A 19873-nucleotide genomic window follows, 5' to 3' on the forward strand; every position below is an offset into this window, starting at 1 on the left:
CCAGAGGAAAGATGATAATAGGTTGAAACCCCCCCATTTGAGATTTCGTAGTTTATTTTGAAAGCTTGTTCTGCCCCCGTTTATCTGTGCACACACACTTTTAGCTGCCTTTCCCTTAACAAGACAGAGTGCAGCGGACACGTAGTGCAGTTAGGCAAGGACTTTGGCTCCTTCACGCGAGTCGGTGTCTCTTGACACCTGGCAAGGAACGTACTTCGTGCTGTACATCCGTGCGTACAGTGCCGTGTTTGTGGAAATGCCCAGTCCCGTTGTGGAGCGGTACTCGTGGCTTGGAGCCGGGGTGCGTGTCTGCGCCTCGGGGCTGTTGGGCCGGCTGTGGGGGCGCACACACACACACTCACACACACACACACGCGCGCAGGGCCGCCCCTGCAAACCGGGCCGGGCGGGCGGAGCCGTTCGCAGCGGGCGGGGCCACCGGAAGGCGCGAGCCCACGTGTCCCGGCGGGCGGGCGGGGCGGGGCGGAGCGGAGCGGGCGGGCAGGCGGCGGCGGGCCCGGCCGGTGCGCGGGCGGCCGCCGGGCTGCCTCAGCCATGGGCTGGCTGCCGGCGCAGGGCCGGCTGGCGGCGGGGCTGCTGGTCAATCTGGCCGCCTCCATCTGCATCGTTTTCCTGAACAAATGGCTGTACGTGCGGCTGGGCTTCCCGAACCTCAGCCTCACCCTGGTGCACTTCGCCATCACCTGGCTCGGCCTCTACCTGTGCCAGGCGCTCGGCGCCTTCTCCCCCAAGAGCCTCCAGCCCGCGCAGGTGCTGCCGCTGGCCCTCAGCTTCTGCGGCTTCGTCGTCTTCACCAACCTCTCCCTGCAGAGCAACACCATCGGTACCTACCAGTTGGCCAAGGCCATGACCACGCCGGTCATCGTGGTCATCCAGAGCGTGGCTTACGGCAAGACTTTCCCTCTGCGGATCAAGCTGACCCTGGTGAGGAGGCGGAGGGGCCCAGGGGAGTGGGGAGGGGCAGCGCTGAGGGCGACGACCCCGCCTAAAACCGCCGTGTCCCCTCCACAGGTCCCCATCACGCTGGGTGTTTTCCTCAACTCCTACTACGACGTGAAGTTCAATGTTCTGGGGATGGCGTTCGCCACCCTGGGCGTGCTGGTGACCTCGCTGTACCAAGTGGTGGGTAACGGCGGCCGCGGGAGCCCGCGGGGGCTGGGCTCCCTTGGGATGCTGCCCCTCGCTTCGGTAGCTTTTAAGTAGCACCCAGCCCCGCAGGAAACCTTCCCTGCTCCGTTATTTCTTTTTTATAACCCCCACCAAATTATGATAGTGCACCATAACTCCTGATAAATTAGGAGACAAACTCCTGATCGTCCTTGCTGCTAAAAATTGGGGTGTCATCTTTAACGTGAGCGTTATTTTCAAGGGGCGAAGATTGCTTTAGCGGTAAAACTCCTTTTTTTCTAGAGGGAACAGATGCTCTCCTTGCTGAAGCAAGTGCCTTGCGTTTGAGCTTTTTCCCTAGAAAGGATGTTTTCCAGTCCTTCAATCCCATGGTTTATCCGTGAGCTATTTGCATTTTATCAGTATCCTTCTTCAGTTTCAACTATATACATTCTAAAGTGTTTTTGTAGAGGATGAATTAACACATAAACGCACAATACAACCTTCCTGGATAATCATGATTTTAAAAATTGATATGTCCAAGGACTGCCTCAGCCCTTTCTGCTGTAACATTGTGCTAATAGCTCACCCGATTTGCTATTAACCATGACTGTAAGAGCCTCCTAGATTAGAAACTCTTGTCATGTCAATGTGATAGATTTAAACGTGAATTTCTTTTAGGAGGCATACTGTGCCTCAAAAAAAAAAGTGAGGCTCTTTGACTCTTTGTGTGTATGTAAGATGATAAATAATGGTCTCTTGGCCTGTTTTGGGGCAGGAGGAGGAAAGAGGTGCTGCATAATGATATTAAGTGATGATTTGTGTACTGGAGAAGTAATGGTACTTGGGTAAAATTATCTAGATTAAAAACTGTGAGCAAGTTTATATGCCAGAATCCATGTTACCAGTAAATGTGATTTAAGTATTAAATGTCAGTTTTCAGCACAAGAGAAAGATGTGTCTTTTTGGCTGTAACATCTGTCTTCATGGCCATAGATAAGTAATATTTCTGTAAGCATGCAACCTTAAAAATTGAAGTTCGAGTCAAGTATAATCAATATTGAAATGAAATCCGTTAAATCTGGATAAACTGACAAGAGACAAATGTGTACTGGTTTTGTTAGCTTGTATATACAGGAAAATGAGGAAGAAAGGAGCAGAATCCAGTGCCTGCTTAGGAAAGGATACTCAGGTCCAACACAGGCAGGATCTGGAATTTATAAAATAAAGGGGAGCTGCTATTTTCTTCCCAGCTCTTCAATCTACTTGTTTTTTGTCAAGTATGATAATTTACCCCCAGGCTATGTGAAAAGGAAAGTTGAGGCACTCTTTTCACTGCCCCTGCATACAGTTTTCTCATGGCCTTTTCACTTGAAAGAGACAAACACATGGGGCCTCCACTGAGGCAAAGGTGAGGCTCAACAGCCTGTTTAAGTAGTATTGTCCACGTGAGACTCCCTCTGTGTTAGTGGCCAGTTTGCTTTTGCTCAGGTTTTTCAGTTTATGGGGTTTTTTTCTCATATTTAACAGCTTTCTCTTTTGGTTTTAGTGGGTAGGTGCTAAGCAGCACGAGTTGCAGGTAAACTCTATGCAGCTGCTGTACTATCAGGCACCGATGTCCTCAGCCATGTTGTTGTTCATCATACCCTTCTTCGAGCCAGTCTTTGGAGAGGGGGGAATATTTGGGCCCTGGACACTTTCTGCTGTGGTAAGGCTTTTGTTGACTTTATTTAAATAATTATCACTGATATAGTTAAATTTGATAGTAAGATCTGTTTCTTTGTGGAACAGAAAGATTTTTGTCCAGCTGTTGTCCATGGTGAGATGAGAGGGACATGTGCAGGACAAAAAGCCCCTTGCTGAGTCTGCCCTGCTTCCTCTGAGAGGAGCGAGTCTGTCAATTGATTTATCTCCTTATTCTTGTTTCTATTTAGAGGGCATCTGAACAACAGGAAAATCTATCAAAATCCAGAAGCTTCCCCTAGTGTATGAAGTGCTCTATTTCTAGCTCTCACTGTCCACTCAGAGAAGGACACTCTCAACTTCTCTTCTGTGGAAGGATGCCAACATTGATTGTTCTCTAGAATTAGTAGTTTATTTTCACCAAGGAGACTATAGTTTCTCTCAATATCCTTCTGTCCAAAAAAGAGCCAGTGACATATTCTTACTACTGCTGATTGTGCCCCTCAGTGATGGGTCATCTCTTGTAGCATTGTATTTTATGAATGGGATAGCAAGTATTCACAGTAATAAAATCAGATATTTTACTAAAATAGTTTTTGTTGTGACCATAAATTAGACTTTATCTCAAAGTTAAAGTATACAACCTCTATGTGAATGAGTATCCAGATTTTCCAAATCACTCTTAAATGTTCACCAAGAGTAAAGGAGAAAAGGCCTGTGACTCTGTCAGTGTATATTTATGGATGTCATAAATATACATGTTACTGAGCTGCTTATACACCTCACCAGTGTCTGTACTGGTTTGAAACTGTTTCTATTTTTGTTCTCCATATGTTTTTCTTGCCTGATATTTTGCATTTGAAAGTAAATGAAACTAAATAAATAACCTGGAATGTATCTACAAACTGCCAAAAGCAAGTCAGATTACTGACTGTGTCCATTAATCCACAGATAATGGTACTGCTGTCTGGAATAATAGCCTTTATGGTAAACTTGTCAATTTACTGGATCATTGGAAATACGTCACCTGTCACGTATCCTTTGTAACACTGGTGGTTTCTCCTGTTTCCAGATTAATTATGTTGGAATTCATTTGGGCTGATTAATGTGGGAAAATTGCTTGATAACCTTCCTGGTTTGGGATTTGTATAGGTAATGGTTCATTCGCTGACCTTCATACCTGCAAGGAATATTAACTCATGCTTTGGCTGCCTTGGGGAAGTGTTGGCATGTCCATCAGACTGCAGTGAAAAGGGGTGAAAGGCTTTAGGTGGGGGTAAATACAGCCACAGAGATCTGTATGAGAAAACTGTATTGAGTTGAGTCAACACAGTACCATTGCATGCTTTGAGTGGAACTAATGAAAATTCCAAGGGTTTCTTTTTACAAAAAATAATACTGCTATTGGCTATTTTCCTTAACAGGTGTCTAGGTATAACATGTTTGGACATTTCAAGTTCTGCATCACCCTCCTGGGAGGGTGCCTGTTATTTAAGGATCCATTGTCTGTTAACCAGGGCCTTGGGATTCTGTGCACACTGTTTGGCATTTTAGCCTACACCCACTTCAAGCTTAGTGAGCAGGAAAGCAATAAGAGTAAATTGGCCCAGCGTCCATAGAGCAAGAGTTTCTGAAGACTGTTGTGAAGGAAAACAAGTATTTAAATATGCATTGATTTTAGAATGCACAAAATTGCCTCATCCACTTAGATCTATGGTTTTAGTTTAAGTGCCAGGATTCTTATTCTGTAACTAAACCAAACAAACTGAAGGATGTAAAATTCTGGGGTTTTGCCATCTCAGTCTGTCCTATCATTTTCATTAAATTAAAACACTAACTTGAAAGAGAAAAAGGCACACTTCAAATTGCTGTGGAAATTGTATTGAAGTAATTATATTTTTTGCATACCAAATGAGATCATGATGGCTACAGTTATAGTACAGAGAGAAAGAAAAATAATCCTTTCTCTGTGATCAAGCTAGTAATGCCATTGTGAAGAAATTTGGAGACACTTTTATGCAGATGTTCTGGTGTGTCGTGATGCTTCCTCATTTTTGTCCAATGAACAATGAAGAGGGAGACATACTTTGTCCAATCATTTTAAAAAAAAGGCTGCCAGACTCATTCCTGTTTCTTGTATTTGCTTTCTTATGTATGGCTTCAACACAGGGGTAGATTTTTAGTTGAAGAAAGTAGATAAAATTACAGGTGAAGAGAAAAACAGAAAACTTGAAGCCACAGGCCAAGGTGTGGGAAAGTAGGAAATTGGATCTAAACAGTTCATCTTAATTTTTTCTTCTAATTTGTCAGGACATTCATGAAGTAATTGACGTTTTGAAAATGTTGTTACTGCTTTATCATTTTCTCTGTGCCAAAACCAAGACTTTACACAAGATCTTGTAAATACTACCTGTGAGCCTAATAAAATCTCTGGTTTTGTGGTAGTAACCAAATGTTTTGCAGCCCTTGCACACAGACACCCATGCTAAAAAATATTTTTGAGAAGGCTTTGGAAAGGTCTTTAATGGGTGTGAAGGTTGCCCAGTTCTCTGTCTTGCCTTCAGCATCACCTCCCTTGCTCCCACGCCTTTCCCCAAGAGTTACCTTGGGTGGGATCTGCAGGTTTGTCATCGTCTGGGGAGAGGCCCAGGGGCTGGCTGGACAATGCTGGGTGTGAGGCAGCATTTCCTCAACAGACAGTCCTGGGAAATGTATCCGAATGACTGAAGAGTGCAAGGTGGGACCTGCTGCTCTAATTAAAAAATGCTTTGAAATTTTTTTCATGACAGTATCAGGCACTTGTTTTGACAACGTGGATGGAAGAAGTTCAGTGCTGTTCTAGTTAAAAAAAGGAAAGAAAAAATAACTGCTTTCTGTAAATCCGGTGAGAACATATGCTCACTAGATTTGCAGGGTTAGAATTTAATTGCAGTATCTTAATCCTTACATGTTGGGGTTTGTTTAGTCTTCATCTACCTCTGTTAGATTTAAAGAGGGCAATTGTGTGGACAAAACCAAGTATTTAAATTGTGCAGCCACTGACAGAAATAATATTTAGTTCCTCTAAGTTTTTTACAATAGAGGCAAGAAGTCTTTGTGTTGGAAACAATGCAACCTTTCTCAAGCTTGTTTATTTATTCTGTTACAGAGTTCTTGATTTAAGAAAAAGTTATTCCTCTGTGTAACCTAAGTTTATACAGTAACACTCTATATCATTTCAGAGCTACAAATACCTGAAAAATTTTACATCTTTATCAACTGTTTCTTGGACATTGTACTGGTCCAAGAATAATTAAGTACAGTTTTGTAGATCTGTATAATTAGTTTAAAAATACAGCCTGGGCTACTGAAAGATGTGTTCAGATGGTCAAGCGCTGGATGCATATCCTTCAGTATGTACACTGAGAAAGCCATTTCCATTAATTTGTGCTGTGCACAAGTTCTTTTGAGATGTAGATAGACTGCAGAGAAACAGCTAGGAAACAACTGAATGACATGCCTGTGTGACAAAAATATTTGAGATGAGATGGATGTAAATATATATATATGAAGTAGTAGACTGAACTAAACAACCATGCCTGGAAATACAAAAGACTCCGTAAGGAGAGGAGCAGATCTGCAAGAGAAAGTTAAGAGCATCATTTAAAAAGTACATTATAAATATAATCTGGTGCTGAAAGGTGTGTGTGTGTATGAGTCACTTAAGTGATGTGGTATTTTTTTCATGCATTCAAGAACTCTCTTTTGAGATTTACTTCTTGTATCTAATAAATAAAGTATCTTGAACTTTGTCATTTGTTTCAAAATATTAAATCCAGGATGCTTGTGTAATTGTGGGATAAATAGATCTTTGTATGTATTGTTTCTTTGGATACCATGTGTAGGGTGGGAATAAATTTTTAATCATTTGTCTGATTCCTGCTTATTGCAGAAGAGAGGAGTTCTTGTCTTTTTTCATCTTCTGTTGGAATTACATAACTTTGGGGGTCTAGGTGTGTATAAGACAAAATGGTACCACATGGATTTCTGTCCACATGAATACAGCAGGGAGTTTGAACTTTTTAGACTCATGGCACAAATGAGGAAAACTAAGTCCTGAGGCAAAACTGGAGTCTTACAAAAATTACTGATACTTACTTGTTTACTCTGATTTTCACTACATCCCTTGAATGTGTTTTCCTGCTAACTATGTGTGTTTCAATCAGTTTTGGCTTTTCTAAAAGAGAAATCAGAGACTTGCCATCTTCAGCAATGTGTAGTCATCTCCCTGTGTGAGTTGTTGCAATTCAGGCTGTACCATACATGCCCTAGTGTTTGCTTTCTGCTTTTCATTTTACTTTGTAGTCATACTTTATATGACTAAACTGTGGTAACAGGGTAGGCTTTGGTCCTTTTCTGCAATGCCATGCTTTGCTGCTATACTAGCATTCTTTACTTTATAAAGCTACCATTGATGTAGTTCAAATGGAACTGAAGATACCAAGATGGCATTTAAAAATGAGAGCAATGATTCTGGTTAAAATGTGGGTGACTGGTGGCAAGTTATCTAGACTTGTCTCCAAAAACACTTTAAGCCAACATCCACAAGGTTTCCCCATTTCCCCCAAAGCAGTAGGAAGTATGTCTTCATTTAAGAGATACTCAGTGTAAAGCTTTGTGTTGCCTTTAACTTTGGTAACTTGGCTCTTGTTTGACAGCTTTTGCATGGGGTTTTGTACAACTGGCAAAGTTCTCTCAGGCTCTGGGGCAGAGTGCCAGAGGAGTTTTCCTCTAGATGGGTGAATAGCTACTCTCTCAGGCTTAAGGTTGAAGGAGTGTGGTTTGCTGCTGTTACATGTATGAAAAGGAGGTTTGTCTTGCAGGAAGTCCACAGCGCTCAGGACAGAACTGCAATTCAGCAGGACTGTATCCTCTCTCTGTCTCATTTCATGAAATGAATGCCCAGCAATGGCCTGGGACTAAAGCAACATTAAAACTTTGTATAGGTTACCCTAAAAAAAGACAGTATTTTATTAAACTTTAAAAAAATATTACGATAAATATTAAGGTAAAATCTCATTTTTATAATGTTTTCTTATATAATGAGTTTCAAAAGAGTGGTTTTTAACGTTTTGGAGTTGAGCTAATGTCTAACCCATATCTAGTTTGTCAGATTTGCAAAATGTGTCCAAAATGCTGGATTTGATAGCTGGCTGTACACCTTGGTACAGTTGGGCTGCTGAGGAGAGGCTTGCCCTTGAGCAGTACTGGACTTGAGCAGTACTGCCACACTGTTCAGGTGTTGGGCAGGGACTAAGAACATCTGGCCTGAAATTTGCCAGTGTGCCTGGGAAAGGAAGAGAACTCACTGATTGGTGAGAGCTTTTTAACATCTGCTTTTTATGTTCCTGCTTTCAACAATAGGCTTGCAGGTGAAGGTAATTTGGGGAGCAGGACTTAGTTCCTCCTATCACCGTTCATACTAAGATTTTTCTTACAAGATGTCAGTTTTGAGTCCAGTTAAATAGTTATGTCTTACCTAGATTATGAAAGAATCAGAGTTTGGATTAAAGACTTGCAGGTGTTTGTGTTGTGAGGTTTTCCCTCTTCAAATTTTATTTTAGGCTTTCAAAACTCAAATTCCCTGTTTAATGAGAAAACAAAAAGGAAAATTATGTTAGTAAATTAAAGTCTATTGTGTATATACAATGGAAATATGTTTTGCAAAAGAATTTCACTCTTCTAATTTTGAAGATGCAGTTCTTTGTTTTTCTATTGTTACAATCAAGCAGCCAAAAAGAAACATTGGCTTTTCTGCTTCATACAAATTCATTTTCTTCTGCAGGTGCTCTCCCTCTGATCACAGTGTCAGCCTTCTGATTGACAGCTCAGTTGTTGCAAAGATGATTGGGATGTCAGCTGCAGAGCGTTAAGAATACAAAGGAAAAAACTATCAGCAGAAGCTGATATAATCTTGGGTGATGAGAAATTCTGCTGTAAGACATAGAGACATCTCACCAAACAGGCCTGTGCTAAGCAGCAGGGAGAGGTGTGGGTTCATCTCCAAGCAGGTATTGCAGAGAATGCAAGAGGTAAATTTCTTGCATTCTTACTGTGCTGTAGTAGTTGACAAATTTAGTATAAAGTAGTTTTTAATAATATAAAATTTAAAATATCAGTGCCATTAAAAAAAAAGGTAGATTCAGAGAGTATAAGATCTTTGCCAAGCTTGTTCCACAGCAGTGATTAACCTTCCTTGAGAGAAGGGAGCTATTGTTGTTTCTTCCCTGCTCCAATGCTGCTGGGCTTGCTGAAGGAGGGTTTGTGTTCCTGAAAGCTGCTCTGCTTTTTTTCATTCTGTCAGCTGGTCCAATGAAAACATATCACCTCTCCCTGTAGGGCTTGTCTCATTGAAGCTGCTGTTTCTGCTTACATCCAGCTGACGTGGATCGTTCTCCTGTCTTCCTTCTGCGTGTAAAACGACCTGAAAGGTCTAATGGACCTAGCGATTCTGCTCTGTGATTCTGTGGCCCTGGGGAGTGGAACATACTCCATTGCCTTGTGTAGCTGCAGTGTCCAGTCAGCAGCAGGGAATCCAGCCCGAGGGGTTATAGTTACAATCTACAGTGCAAGGACTAAAGAAGGAAGAAATTGATCCCTTCTCATTGTTTTAGTTGCCACGCAGTTTCTAATATTTTCCAGTTTTAATATTTGTAATTTCCCTTTAGTAGGTGCATAAGTAAACTCCCTTTACTCCAATCTATCCTTTCTATATAGTTATGATACAGCTTATGGAATTCTGTAATTGTGACAGAAACTGTATCATTGCTCACATAAATACATTGACCTCCCCCACTATTGCTGATTTTTTACATCGGGGCCCTTGTCTGCCTTCCAATCCAGAAAAGCTTATTTGCCTAAAATACAGAAGCAGTCAGGTTAACCTGAATTAAGAGGTAATTAGTCAGCTCAGGAGTTTCACATGCCTTCCCAGCTGCACTTGCTCAGTATCAAATGGGCACAATGTGATGCCTTTATAATGGATAGGCAGGAACAGACATGGGCAGATTAAACAAAATGTAATTAAAGTAAATTACATATTTAGAAGCAAGTAGGGGGAACAATCCAAAGGCTGCTTGGAGGATTGGCATTGCAAAGATGTTTTCTGATCTCTGGCTTCACTGGAACATGAATACAAGCCATTCATCTGAAGGTATGTGGTTATATTCAAGGAGTTCCAAGAAGTCCAGCACGGTTGTGCGGGTAACGCGCACATGCAGGATGCACATGCAGGCTAAGCAGTGTGTCTGTAGAAAAGAGCAGGATTATTTTTAGAACCATAGATGGCTGTGTCTCATCCAGGAAGTGCAGGGAGGAGATCTCTGGTTGAAGCAGAGCATAAGAATGTAATTTTTAATTACCTTGGCACAAAAAAATGTTGTGTTTAATTTTCTTATTAAGCAAAGACTGAGAAGCAAACTCATTTAAAGGAGCTGTGTTCTGAAGAACATGGAAAAATCATAGATACTGAGATCATAGAATAGAGGTGGTTGTGATTAAAGGAAAAAAAAGTGAGACAATGGATTAAGAAACAACTGAGTAAACAGCAAATACACATCCAGGCAGGTTTTTAAATATAAGGTCTAAGTTTAGATGCTTAACTCCACAATTAGGCAGCTCAATAACAGGGCCAGAGTTGTCAGTGTGAACTTCTTCCCTTTCAAGAGAGCTTGATAGAGAATGGCATTCGCTCAGCACTTCCAGAAAGAAAGCTGCATAGTTGTCAAGTTTGACATTTTTTTTGTCTCCAACTAAATTTGGTATCCTACTCAACCAAGAAACTAAGTCCTTGTTCTGTTTCCTTACTCTGCCCACAATGTTTTTAATCCTCCTTACTCTCTGGGGAAAAGAAACCGTTTGTGCACTTTATTTTCTAACTAGAGTGACTGAATGGGTTTTGTTTTGCAATACACCAAGATGTGTATTAAAACTTGGATTAAGATTTTCTTAATCAAGCTTCTGTCTTTAAGCTGAATGGAAAAAGCCTCTCCAGCTCCTATTATGCAGCATCAACTGTTGTGAAATAACATGCTTCTCTCTAGAGAGTCCAAAGCAATATTAAGGTCTGGCATCCAAAGGGGTTTACTTGTTAAGTGCATCTCTTGTGGTGGTTAGTCAGAAATTCATTTCCTATTTGTTAATCCAGTTGAGAGCAGAAACTGACAGTGGTGATCATACGCCCTCCAGGAAATTATGATACATTTCTGAAAACACAGTCTTGCTTTTCTGACTGTTAAGGTGGTCTTTCTGATCAGGATTAACAATGTACCAATGTTTTTCAGCTAGTATCATTCCCCAGAGATGCAGTAGATTTTTTTTCTCAAAGCCTAAACAAAACTTTCCCACAAAGCATTTTCCAGTTCATTAATAACTTTTTCTCTATTGGGATAGACATGTAAACCTTCATTCTATACCCCTGAACCTCCAGTCTCAAAGAGTTCCAGCTGACAGCAGTGTGAATGGACACGTGGGAGGTTGGCACTGAGCTGGGGTTGCTGAGCACCTGCACCAAGTTAGTTTTACAGAAACAGATGCAAGTTTACAGAACCATACCATCCAGTACTTGGATGTCATTCAAACCTCATTTTGGATGCTGAAGACAGGAATGTAAATTCAGAAACTTAGAGAAATTAGCAGATGTAGTTGAAGACACGCTCCTAGCGCACATTATATGAGATGGCAGCATCAGTGGAACACCGTGTTCCTGCTTAAGGGCACGTGTCTCCCCTGGACCCAGCTTGGGCTTTTGCTTCTGCCCCTTGTTCTGTCTGAATTGGGAGGATTATATGGCCCTCTGCTAGGCAGAATGGCCACGACTGGCTATTCTGAGAGCCTTCCTGTGCGGGCAGGCGAGTTTCCGTGCAGGGAGAAGGGGGAAGGGTGACCCCACACGGCTGGAAACAGGATCGAGGGAAGCGGGGCGGGAGGCGCCTCGTTCCGCAGTCCGGACGGGACGTCCGGCCTCACAAGACAGGTTTTGAAGGAGGAAGTGTCACACACAAACGGAATGGTGAGAAAATACTCTTTTGCATGTACAGCTACCAGCTTCTCAGACGGAAGCCCTCAAAGAGGTTCTTAAGCACTCAACATATTTATGAGCCTTTAAGTGGCCTTGAAGTCTGGGAGACAGGCTCTGCTCCGAGCCTCAGTAGTTTGCTTCCAGGCTCTGCAGCCTCCTGTGAACTGGCAGTTCTCTATTCCCCTTGTCCCCCGTATAAAGGGAGGATCTTTGGAATGTAAATTGGATGTTGATCCTGTTTTTCAGTGTGCTTTATTTAGCTGAACCAGTCTGTGCTACATCATCTGTTTGTGCTGCTTGGATAGCTTATAGTAATTCACTGGGTGTTTCACAAATCACTGGGATATTACTTATAAAGACTAGTTAATTTTCTGATCAGTTACTTGTCCCTAAGCAAGCCAGCACTTAAATGCCTTCAAGTTAAGTATTCTCAGCATTTTCATTGAGTGTAAAAGTACAATAAGCAAATCCCCTCATCTTAGGAACTTCCTTTTAAAAATTAATGTAAATCAGGGTATGTAAAGATGTCTGAGGAAATTATTTTATGATGTGATGTCCTAATTGTCTAATGAGATTTAAATTTGGAATGGTAGGAATAACTGAGATGAAGAAAAACTTACTTTGCTGCAAAAGTGGTTTGGCAGGATTGGATTGTAGTAGAAGCCAGAGACACTGAGATCTGAAGAGGGTTGTTTGCATTGGAAACTGGAACCAGAATCTAGTAAAAATGGAGAGCTGATATGCATATATAAAACATAGATAAAACCATACAGTTGTCTTAGTTTTAGCCCAGTCATCGTTTTAGTGTTGAATAAAATAATTTTATGGTTGCATGAACCGAAAGGACTCAGTGTGTGTGCGAAGGTTGCCAGTGGTGTGTACCAGTACTGCTCCCCAGCTACTTCAGGCTTCTGTTTTTCCAGAGCTGATTGTCCTTTTCCTGTCTGTGTCAGCAAAGAGGAATGTGTGCCCATGCCGTGGTCTCCCTTGGATACAATCCTTGGGGTATCAGTTTAACATGCCAGAGTGAGAACTGAGATATGGGTAGTGATCCTGTCACTGAGACTGCAGGGAAAAACAGAAACTCTCCAACATCTCTGCACTGTTAGGGAATCAAGGCAGTACTTTATTCTGGCCAGGATGTCATTTCGGCCAGGATGTGCAATAGAAATTATTTCATCCCACATACTTGGGTTGTGCAGTGAAAATCATTCCATCACAAATGGTTTTTCACCACACATTTCACATATTTATACAGACTAATCCCAAAGAAATTCACATTCATTGGGCTTAAATTACACAAGTCTTAGTATTCTGTTTCCTGTTACTTATTTATCCCTTTGCCTTCGATGCTAATTTGGTCCTCATTCTTCAGTTCTCTTGGCGATCTTTTCCCTGACCAGGTGTCTCCTATCTCCCGCACCGGGGCGGGTCATGTTCGTTAATGTTCGCTTCTCTCCTGTGCATCTTGTGGCCACTCCCAGTCTGTAGATGTTGAGTTCATCAGACCTACCCGGTGAACAGCATCTTTTGAAGAGAAACTTCAACTCCCCTCCCCCTGGGCAAAGGCGAACAGACTGAAGTTACATTAAAAATGTTAAAGTTGTATCATTTCCAAAAATCCCTCCAACATAAATTGCATTGCTAAGGCAGTAACTTTTGTCACAAAGTCCCAACAACAGCAGAAGGGGGTGATGTCTTGTATTTTTACATCAGCTTTCACAGAAAGAACAATTTCAGTTTGAAGTACGGAGAAAATGAGTTATAAAACACAACGGCCTGCAAATTACCATCAGAAGTGCCTTCTTTGGTAGTATCAACACATCTCATCTTGCAAACGTTTTGGCTCCTTTGCAGCACAGGAAAAGCTGGGTTTGGGGAGCTAAAGTAATTACCAGTGATACAACATGTACTCTTTGCTTCTCCCTGAGTAACACCTGAGGGAAACTTCTGGGAATATGGTCACAGTTCTAACTGGTTTATCAACCCAGGTGACTGATACAGGAGATAACATTCAAGGTATAGTTAGATGATAAGGAAAAGACCAGTGAGGCTCTCTGCCTTCAGAAGGAGTTATTTCCCATTTCCATCTCCATTTCTCTGCTTCCAGCTGTGTGTCCCTGCTGCTTTCTTTATGATGTCTTATGTGTTCTTGATAAAGCAAGCTGACATACTAGCAGCAAATACAAGTAAATATCCTGCTGTTGAATCAGATAAATCTGTGGTCAAAGGAGCCAAAGCCAGTTCAAAGAAATACTTGGCTAGGAATGCACAGCTCCTGGCAAGGCCATTGTTTCAACAGGGCATTAGATGAGCTTGGGGCATTCTTTCGGTGAGGTATTTGATGGGCCCAGCTGCATCACCAAACACTACAAGGAGGCTGAGGCAATCCAACACCACACTTCTTCCATCAGTTCTCCCCATCAGTTTGCAGCCTTAAGTGAGGAGACAAGGAGGAGAATGGAGCATCTCTGGCAGTGGTGTGCCCTGAAATCAGCCAAGCATCTTCCTCCTCCTAGTAATGCTGATAAAATAGCTGAAGCAGATCCCACCTTTTCCCTGCCTACCTGCCTGCTGCCATTCCAGTGATATCCTGGGCCAGCTGCTATGTAGCTGCCTGGGACTGCCTCAGGGAACTTATCCACAGAAAAAAAAAATGCATTATTTCTCAGGTGTGCTAGGTCACTTTATCCACTTTATACCATAGGTGCACAAATAACAAGGGGCAGCAAGAGGATGGAAGAAATGGTTGGGAACAGATGTCTCTGAAGTAGCATGCCACCAACACCTTTACAAAGGGATGCATGCTGTCTTCATCATCTTGCCGTTAAACACAACCATTTTACTGTGGCTGTACAGCTGAGTAAGCCCCACAACTGCTCTATTTCTTGAGCCGAGCAGATTATGTGGCTGATTAAGGATCAGAGAGATGGTAAGGCAGGCCCAAGTCAAAGACTCCCTGCACCTCTACATATACACCATCCAATAAGAAAGAGGAAATTAGCTATTGTGATATCCTCTGAATTGAATGAGTTAAAGATCAGGATTGGCAATTACCTGCCAAAAAGGATAATCTGTATTCCAACAGACTCTCTTCAAAAGATATGGGGGAAAGTGTTTTTGAAATATTTTGAAAATTGAGAAAAACTATTTTGAAAAGTTGAGAGTCTTTTTGAAACTGTATTTTGGCATGAAAACCAGATCTGTGCTCTCAGATGTCTCCCTGCAGTGCATTTCAGCGTGTGTTTGTGTGAGGTTTGTTTTGCTTGTGTGAGCAAACTGTAGCCTGTCCTCTGGCAGCAAAGGCATGAGGCAGTAATACCTTTCAGTCCCACAACAGTGGATTTGGGATTTTCCCTTGTCAGTAGCACTACATGGTATGTTTCTCTCTAGGTGTCCTACCCTTTGGCCTTGGCTCACAGGTGAGCAACATGTGGTTAAGATAAATAAGGTCCGTCAGAAGTCAAAGCTCAGTGCCTGCATATCTCTCCCAGGACACAAACAAATGCAGAAGAAATTTCCAAATTATTTTTAAAGTACAAAGGTGATTTAAACTAAGATGTTAGGGTGGATATTGCAAAACCAGCTGAATGAAGGCATACCAAAAAGTCCATGCACTTGCTTTTTGTGGAGACAAGAGATAACCAAGGTATTAATGCTTCAATGGAACCAAACAAAGCACAGAATAGTATTTTGCACGGCTTCATCACGTGCAGTCGGAGCTTAGTTTGTGTCCTGCTTTTCCAGTGGCATCAATGGGTTTGTGCAACTTCTATGCATTAATTCCAAGAGCCTTTTTTGGGTGCTGTAGATGGAAATAAAACTTTTCTGCACCAGGTGGCGCAGCCACCAGGGAAACTCCCCTAACAAAGCTCCTGCCGAGCCCAGCGGGGCGGGGGCTCCGAGTCCCAAGGCTCCGAACTGCGGTGGTGGCTGTCAGACCGGCTAATGGAATCAGGGCAGGTAGCAGGAAAAAGAGTTTAGTGGCACACACAACCTTCAAAAATTCATGTACCATTTGCCTCAATACTTCCTTTCTTCGAATATTGCCTTCCTGATAAAGACTCTAGATGTTATCCTGATCTGTACTTCCCCCTGATACTTAGATTTTAATTGGAAAGGCAGCTGGGGTGGGGGCTTTCCCTTAACTTTGCTATTTCATATTTATTTTTAAAAAATTCTGGTAAAAAACCCAAGTCATGGATTTGGACAAGAACTATCTGCTACTTATTCAAATGTCTTTAGTGCAGATGGCCCCATCACAGTCCTTCTCAGGCTAATGTATGCCACAGACTGGAAAGTGCCACCAGCTGGCTTTCAGGTGGAAGTTATGAAAAATTAAAAATCTACAATGAAAAAAGAAAAATAGAGTGTGAAATATATGGATATGGATATACTTTAAAAAAGGAGCAAACCCTCTTGCTATATGCTTCTTTATTGATCCAATTCTACAAACATTTTCACATATAACTACCAAAAATCAGGACACAATAAGAGCAACAAACTATTGCAGAATAGTTTGTGAGCTCTTTGTATGAAACTACTTTTTATATCTCTAGAGTGTATATTATATATATAAAATATACTGTGGAAATATTAACAAAATCTGAGAAGCAGAACTGACATGGAGGAGAGAAGGATACAGGAATACACAAGTACTGGGAAGAAAACTCTAATGGAAGTAAAACAGAAAATCAGAAGTGAACATGAAAAAAAAGCTCAAGAGAGTGCTGGTCATCCCAACCAGTGTCTGGCACCTGAACTGCAAGATGCCAAATTCCCCTTCCTTAGTGTTTCTTACTGCAGATATGAGAATGTAAAACATGTGTTAGAGCTTTTTCTTTGAGCCAGGAGGAAAACATGACATTTTCCCTTGATTTCTGTGACTGTCATGTTCCAGGGCCTTGGAATCCAGCTCAGAACAAGCAGGTAAACCATTATTGCTGTTGCAGTGGAACTGTGCTGCATCTCTGTGGGTCACAAAACTCCTCCCAGGAATGCCCAGTTCTACACCAGTTCTGAGTGCTGTGCTGAGGTTACTATTTATTCTCCTGCTCTAGAGAGACAACTGTTTCTGTTTCTGTTTTGGTGTCATGATGTGCTCCTTGCTTACATGCTGTTGTTTCATATTTGTGTTTAAACAGGTACTAACTCACAGGCAGGCAACTGTAAACCACTTCTCTCACTTGGCAACAAGTTATTGCATGCCAGCTCCTGGGTGCTGAGGTGACTTGTGATCAGGATCCACCTGAATCAAGAGAGGGCATATGGGCAAAAAAAAAAAAAGACTGGGTAAACAATGTGGTTTCTCAGAAGGATGACTTAGCAAGAATGAGGGGGATATTTAATCTCAAGGAAACTCTTCACAGCAAATCTACTTTCAAAGCAGGCTTCAGAATATACATCCAAGGTTGATAACTTAGCCCTGTTTGTGATGGCAAGGAACTAGTGGAGGGAAACTACTCAAATCAGCATTGAGGGTTTCAGGCCAGGCTATGATACTAATGCCTCTAGTAAATGTTCCAAACTACTTGTCTAGCTACTTGCACTGTTCTTTACCTGCCTAGCTACTTGCACTGTTTTTTACCTGCATGTGCTACAAGTGTATGCTAAAAATGCTACTGAAGAAGTTGTGCTCTCAAACATAGAGAGCCAGCAGAAAGGTGAGTTTGTAATTCATCAGTAAATCAATTGTATTAGGAAAGGAAAAGGGCTGAGGTTTTGTCAGGAATGGATGGTTCATCCTGTGTCAAGTAAAATCATACACCAGTCAGTAAGACTGCATCAACCAAACATTAAATTGTGGAGCGGACCAGAAGAAGGTCTGCAAGGAAGGTTGTTATAGATGCTGTAACTCAAAGCAAAGCATATATTATTTGTATAACAGGCAGCTAGAAAGCAAGAATGGAGCATGCAGAGGAGATGTGGGCAGCTGGGTCAGCAAGACTGGGACAATTCTGGGAGATAAATAATCAGGTACATAGAATGGGTCTCAGTTAGAAGCTGGTTGTGTAATAAAATCCCTTCTGGGTTTTGTTGTTAGAAACAAACAGTTCAACTAACAGCCAGACATTTAGTTTTTTGTCTTTTCTTCCTCTAACCTGCAGCCTGACCTGAATAGTACTTCAGGCTTGACCTGATCATCAGCTGTAGTTCTCTCCAGGCATAGCATTCCAAACAGACTGGATTTAGATTGCATGCTGTGTTTGCTCTCAGCTTCTCTGGATCTAGATTGTCCCTGAATACATTTCAGTTTCAGAGTGAAAGAAACCTCAGTGTTTCACATGAGTCCTATTAGCCTGTGCACACCCCACACACCCTTCTGTGCCACTCCCTTGAACAGAAATGTTTTTTTGTGCTGAACTGAACAGCACATTTGAATGACAAATGAGCACTGAATTAAAAGAAAAATTCTAAACTGAATTGGCATCATCCTAGTTTGATTACATAAGGCAGATGAGCATGATTATACTGGGGGTTTTCTGATCTAATTACATACAATCAAGTATTTGTAGGAAAGGAGAGATCATTGGATTGTTTAATTTTCACAGTTTAGTAAAGCAGGATTTGGTCACAACCTAGTCACATACTTCACCCCTGCTTAAGAAGAAAAGCCTGTTTCTTCACTCAGTGATGTGCTTAACAAAAACTGTTTGATAGTAAGAGGAGTCTTTTCCTGAAATTTCTCCCTTTTAGTTCTTTAGAACTGTTCCATGAGCTTCTTTCAAAAGCGAGGACTAAACAGAAAACTAGAGTGTGAAAAAATACCCAACCCTTTCATTCTGTGTTAGATATTGAGCAGAAGTTCAAAATAATTGGTTTGTATTTTTACCAGTTGGCTTCCCTTCAAAAGGCATACACTATTGTTTCATGTAACTGTGCTTGTGGCTGATTGTGCTCTGCTAAATAGGAATCAGATTTGGGCAGACAGATTACCAAGCTCTCCCAGATGGATGAAGGAATAAATACACCAATTAAACAAAAGTAGAAGAGCTGCTGTTTTCTGATGTGGGATTATTCCACGTCCAGGTGGTTTTGAAGCAGCTGTAGTTAATGTGCTGGAGAGCAGACACACCTGAACTGAGTGTGTGTGGGAGGGAGGTAAGAGCTCATGAACAGCTGCCAGAAAAAAAAAAATAATTTTTGAGACCCTCTTTTCCAGTACACCTGAAGTAATTTTACATTTTTCAAAATAAACATCTGAAGTTATGGAAATGTAGGAAACTGATGATCATGTACCCAAAGCACCCACATGGCACATGGTGTGATTCTCAGAGGTGTCCTATGCAGGGCCAGGAGCTGGACTTTGATGATCCTTTTGGGTTCCCTTCCAAGTTAGAATATTCTGTGATTCTGTGATAAGACACCACAGCCCAGGGTGTGCACCCAGGTGAAGGTGTAGAATGCCTGCCATGCCACCCAGCCTGCAGAGTAACTGGGGTTGTTGGGAAGGGCAGTGCAGCCCAGGGAAACTCAAACATGGCTCCTGCACACCAGGAAAACACAAGCTGGACAGCAAGGAGAGTTTAGTGTTCCTTGTTAAACCACTGCAACAGCACTGCATCTGGTTTTTGGGTTCCCACTGCTGCTGAGCCATGCTCTTGATTCCTACCTGTCTGTCCAAACCTGCTCCCAGGAAGGCTGCATCTGCTTTTCACTTAGTAGAACCTGAGTGTCATTTCTAGTATGAATTTCTGGTGGAGGTGCTGACAGATCTCTCCATTGGGATAGGTGTTAGATTGTGAAATATAATTTCCCTGAATCAAATATGCTATTACTGGCATGAGGATCTCTTATTGTGCTTTTTCTTACACAACAGCCGTTTCAAGAAAGCAACAAAGTTCTTTCTTTTGTATTTGTACAGAATTGTACTGACCCACTGTCTGGCACGAGGGGTCACAGCTGCAGCTGGCAGAAAGCCACATCAAGCAACACATGCTCCAGCTGCATTTCAGCATCTTCCTTCCTTTGTCTTTTCACCTTGAGGTGCCTGGCAATCTGCAG

At 41.9% G+C, this 19873-nt stretch overlaps 1 protein-coding gene across 1 annotated transcript; it reads left to right on the forward strand.

Moving 5' to 3' along the window:
- Window positions 1-496: 496 nt before the first annotated feature.
- SLC35E3 (solute carrier family 35 member E3) lies at window positions 497-6744 on the forward strand. Its single transcript, XM_059472750.1, has 5 exons — window positions 497-945; window positions 1033-1143; window positions 2678-2836; window positions 3763-3845; window positions 4244-6744. The coding sequence occupies exons 1-5, from the start codon at window positions 556-558 to the stop codon at window positions 4428-4430; spliced, it is 930 nt and encodes a 309-aa protein (XP_059328733.1). The 5' UTR covers window positions 497-555; the 3' UTR covers window positions 4431-6744.
- The last annotated feature ends 13129 nt before the right edge of the window (window positions 6745-19873 follow it).

This window comes from Ammospiza nelsoni, chromosome 5, assembly GCF_027579445.1.
Source record: "Ammospiza nelsoni isolate bAmmNel1 chromosome 5, bAmmNel1.pri, whole genome shotgun sequence".
NCBI lineage: Eukaryota > Metazoa > Chordata > Aves > Passeriformes > Passerellidae > Ammospiza > Ammospiza nelsoni.

What these genes read in the sequence shown, in the direction of transcription:
- SLC35E3 (XM_059472750.1), top strand. Translation starts at nt 556, where the DNA reads ATGGGCTGGCTGCCGGCGCAGGGCCGGCTGGCGGCGGGGCTGCTGGTC. An exon ending in TGCGGATCAAGCTGACCCTG is followed by an intron (nt 946 to 1,032) that starts GTGAGGAGGCGG and finishes TCCCCTCCACAG; the next exon opens with GTCCCCATCACGCTGGGTGT. An exon ending in CCTGGACACTTTCTGCTGTG is followed by an intron (nt 2,837 to 3,762) that starts GTAAGGCTTTTG and finishes ATTAATCCACAG; the next exon opens with ATAATGGTACTGCTGTCTGG.